This window comes from Castanea sativa, chromosome 3 (genome assembly GCF_040712315.1).
Source record: "Castanea sativa cultivar Marrone di Chiusa Pesio chromosome 3, ASM4071231v1".
Lineage (NCBI taxonomy): Eukaryota > Viridiplantae > Streptophyta > Magnoliopsida > Fagales > Fagaceae > Castanea > Castanea sativa.
This window is the reverse complement of record NC_134015.1, coordinates 7,821,803-7,825,926: the sequence shown is the minus strand read 5'-3', so window position 1 is coordinate 7,825,926 and position 4,124 is coordinate 7,821,803. Positions and strand designations below refer to the sequence as shown.

General features: G+C 50.8%; 1 protein-coding gene across 1 annotated transcript; it reads right to left on the bottom strand.

Moving 5' to 3' along the window:
* Nucleotides 1-3,270: 3,270 nt before the first annotated feature.
* LOC142628438 (uncharacterized) lies at nt 3,271-3,711 on the bottom strand. The gene has a single exon (XM_075802542.1). It carries the CDS (start codon nt 3,709-3,711, stop codon nt 3,271-3,273), a length of 441 nt encoding a protein of 146 aa, XP_075658657.1.
* Nucleotides 3,712-4,124: the final 413 nt, after the last annotated feature.

Sequence of the window (4,124 nt, the reverse complement as noted above, 5' to 3'; positions counted from 1 at the left end):
GCTCTGCTATCGAACTGCAGGACGTTGTCCGATATTAAAGACTCCGGTACGCCGAACCTTGTTATAATGTTCCTCCATACAAATATCTTAACATCAATGTCTCGGATGTTGGCCAGCACCTTAGCCTCTGCCCACTTTGTGAAGTAGTCCACTGCCACCAGCACGAACCTTCGGTTGCCCGTTGCTCGGGGAAAAGGTCCAACTATATCCATCCCCCAGCGGGCAAATGGCCACCGGCTGCCAACTGTGTTCAAGTTCCCGGCCGGTTGGCAGATCATCAGTGCGTGAACCTGACACTGTTCACATCTCTGAGCATACTCAGTGGCTTCCTTCCTCATCTGCGGCCACCAGAAACCCTGTGTCATTGCTCAATGCGCCAGCGAGCGTCCTCCCACGTGGCTACTACAGACTCCCTCGTGCAGTTCGGCTAACAGCTCCTTAGCCTAGCCAGGGTGAAGGTATTGTAGGTATGGCCCTTCAAATGATCTGCGATATAGCTTCCAATCGGCAGATAACCAGTACCGAGCGGAAGTTCGCCATACTCTGGCTACCTCATTTTCATCTCCCGGGGCTCGATCCTCTGAAAGGAAGTCGATGATCGGATCCATCCCGCACTTCTCGGCTTTAGTGACCTGTACAATCAGTGCCCTGGGGGCAATACTTAGATCAGGCACCAACTCCACCCTGATCAGCTGAGGTACTTCGTCAACTATTGATGATGCTAGAGTTGCCAAGGAATCGGCGTGCCAGTTTTATCCCCAGGCTATCCGCTCAATCTTGACTATCTCAAAGTAACCCATCATCTGCTTTGCTAGCCGCAGATATTCTATCATCCGGGGATCCTTGGCCTCGAAGTTCCCTTGGACCTGACTTACCACGAGGAGGGAGTTCGAGTATACCTCCACCTCCTTTGCCCTCAGATCCATGACAACTCTCAGTCCTGCCAGCAGGGCCTCGTATTCGGCCTCATTGTTAGAAGCCCTGAAGCCTAACCTGAATGAGTGTTCTAGCTTCAGATCTTCCGGGGTGATGACCACGATCCCTGCCCCTGCTCCAGCCGCATTGGATGCTTCGTCCACAAACACCCTCCATGGCCTGACTTCTACCATGCTGGTCATGTATCTGATGTCGAATGAGCCCAGCCGAGTCCCCCACTTGGCTATCCTCCCCGTAAAGTCAGATCTCCTCAATAATGACTGGAGCGGGTACTCAGTCAAGACATGGACTGTGTGGGCCTAAAAATAATGGGGTAATTTTCGAGTGGAGTGCACAAGTGCCAACACCAGCTTTTCCAATGGTAAATACCTGGTCTCCACGTCAACTAGCGTCTTGTTGACGTAATAAACCGGGAGCTGTGCACCGTTGTCCCTTAGTAGTACGGCGCTTGCCGCATGCTCAGACACAGAGAGGTACATGTACAAGTCTTCTCCCGGCTTTGGGGCGGACAATGTCGATGCTCGGCCAAGGTAATCCTTTAGGTCTTGGAAGGCCCTCTCACACTCCTCGTCCCACTGGAACCCCTTCCACTTCTTCAGAAGTTGGTAAAAAGGCTGGCACCGATCAGCGAACTTGGAAATAAATCAGTTGAGAGCAGCCAGCATACCAGTTAGCTTTTGAACCTCTTTTGGATTGCCCGGCGGTCTGAGACATTTCACGACTTCAATTTGATTGGGACTGACCTCTATCCCCCGTTTAGTAATCAAATAACCTAGGAATCTACCGGATTCAACCCCAAATGCACACTTATTGACGTTGAGGCGCAGCCGATGTCGTCGAAGTATCTCGAACACTTCTTTCAGGTTGTCAACGTGCTACCCTTCTTGCTTGCTCTTTATCACCATGTCGTCAATGTATACTTCCACCGTCCGTCCAATCTTATCCCTAAACATCCTCGTCATCATTCGTTGATATGTGGCTCCCGCGTTCTTCAAACTAAACGGCATCATGGTATAGTGGTAGTTAGCATCGGGCGTTAAGAATGCCGTCTTCTCCTGGTCCTCGGCGGCTAGGGCAATTTGGTGATAGCCTTAGAAAGCATCGAGGAAACTCATTCTCGGGTGCCCGCACGTAGTGTCCACCAACTGGTAGATTTTCGGCAACGGAAACGGATCCTTCGGACATGCTCGGTTCAGATCAATAAAATCAACACAAACTCTCCACTTGCCGCTCCTCTTCTTCACGACCATCATGTTTGCGAGCCATTCTAGAAAAAAACGTTTCCTTTATGGCCCCCGCCTTTCTCAGCCTCCCAACTTCCTGTCTGACGATGTACACGTACTCCTTAGCAGACCTTCTCGGTCTCTGCTTCTTGGGGGGCACAAAGGATCCACATTCAGCTTGTGAACTATGAACTCGGGGTTGACGCCGGGCACCTTATATGGACTCTATGCAAACACATCCACGTTTTGTATGAGGAATAATAGTAGCTGCACCTATTCCCCATCATTCAAGCCTGCCCCTATCTGAAAACTCCTTTCACTTCTCGGTAAGATCTTTACACTTACCAAATCCTCGGCAGCAGTGGTCCCCTCCACCTGGGGATGCTGTAATTGCTATAGGGGTGCCTTCTTGGCTGATTCCTTTTGCTCGGTTTGTTTGACTGCCACGGCTACCAAACATTGCCTAGCCGCCTGCTCATCACCCCTTATTACTGTAATCCCTTCATCAGTTCGGAACTTGACTTTTACATGCAAAGTGGACGGCATAGCCCCCATGTCATGTATCCATGGCCTTCCGAATATTGCCGTGTATGGTGAGAAAGAGGTGACCACTATGAACGTCACCATTACCTCCCTGCCTCCCATGATAACTGGGAGTGAAATCTACCCCTCTGGAATCACCATATGTTCGTCGAATTCCATTAAAGGTGTATCATACTTGGACAAGTCCCCCTTTTCAGGCCGAGCCCCTTGTATAGGTCCGGGTACATTACATCTGCGCCACTCCCTTGATCTATCATTATTCTCTTCACTAAGAATCCCCTTATTCGGGCCGTGACTATTAAAGCATCGTAGTGGGGCTGGGTAGTACCTTCCAGGTCGTCGTCATCGAACGCGATGGGTCGTCTATTGTACCTCGGCTTCTTCCTCGGGGGCTGTTCACTCACGCGTCCTTCCGCTGACACCACGGTCAACACCCCTTTTGCCGTGGGTGTTTCAATTGTCCTCGGAGCAGCGTGGATGACCTCTATAACTCCCAAAGGGGGTGGGAGAGGTTTCGACGCGGCCGATCAGCCTGTTCGGTCTCCTGATTCCTAGTTTCCACCAGAAACTATTTCAAATGCCCCGCTTTCACCAACTGTTCCAGGTGATCTTTCAACACCCGACACTGCTCGGTGGTGTGCCCTTTATCTCTATGATAGGAACAATACAAGTTCTGGTTTCTCCTTGACGAGTCACCTGCCATCCTGTTCAGCCGCTTAAAATACGTCTCATTTTTTATCCTATCAATGATGCGGTGTATAGGCTCCTTGAACGTCGCGTTGACCCCCCCAACCGCCGAGCCGGGCTCTTGAATTCTCAAATCCTTCCTGTGTCTGGGGTTGAAGCCGTTGTTCTGAGGATAACTGATTATCGGCTTCTTCCCTTTGGACTGCAACCGATCATCCTCTAAGCGCTTGTACTCTTCTATACGCCTCATCAACTGCCTCATATCCTCAGAGGGCTTTAAGGTCAACGATTCTCTCAGCCCGGACTCTTCGAGGAGGCCCATTTGAAAGGTGCTCGCCGCGATCTTTTCATTACCTTCGCCAATCTCGTTGTGCAGCTCCTAGTACCGGCTAGCGTAGTTACGAAGGGTCTCTCCAGCCCCCATCTTCATTGATAGCAACGCATACACGGGCTACAGCACCCGGCTACAAGTCATAAACCGCACTCCGAACTCCTGGATCAGTTCCGAAAAACTATGGACCGAGCCCTTCTTCAACCCATTGAACCACCTCAAAGCAGTAGGCCCAAGGCTCAAGGGGAAAACCTTACACATCAATGCATCGTTATGGGAGTGTAAGGACATCATCTGGATATAATGACTTACATGTTTCACCGGGTTCGTCTTCCCAGTGTAGGAGTTGAACGGTGGCCGTGCGAACCGGCTCGGCATAGGCGTGCTCTCGATATCTCTAGAGA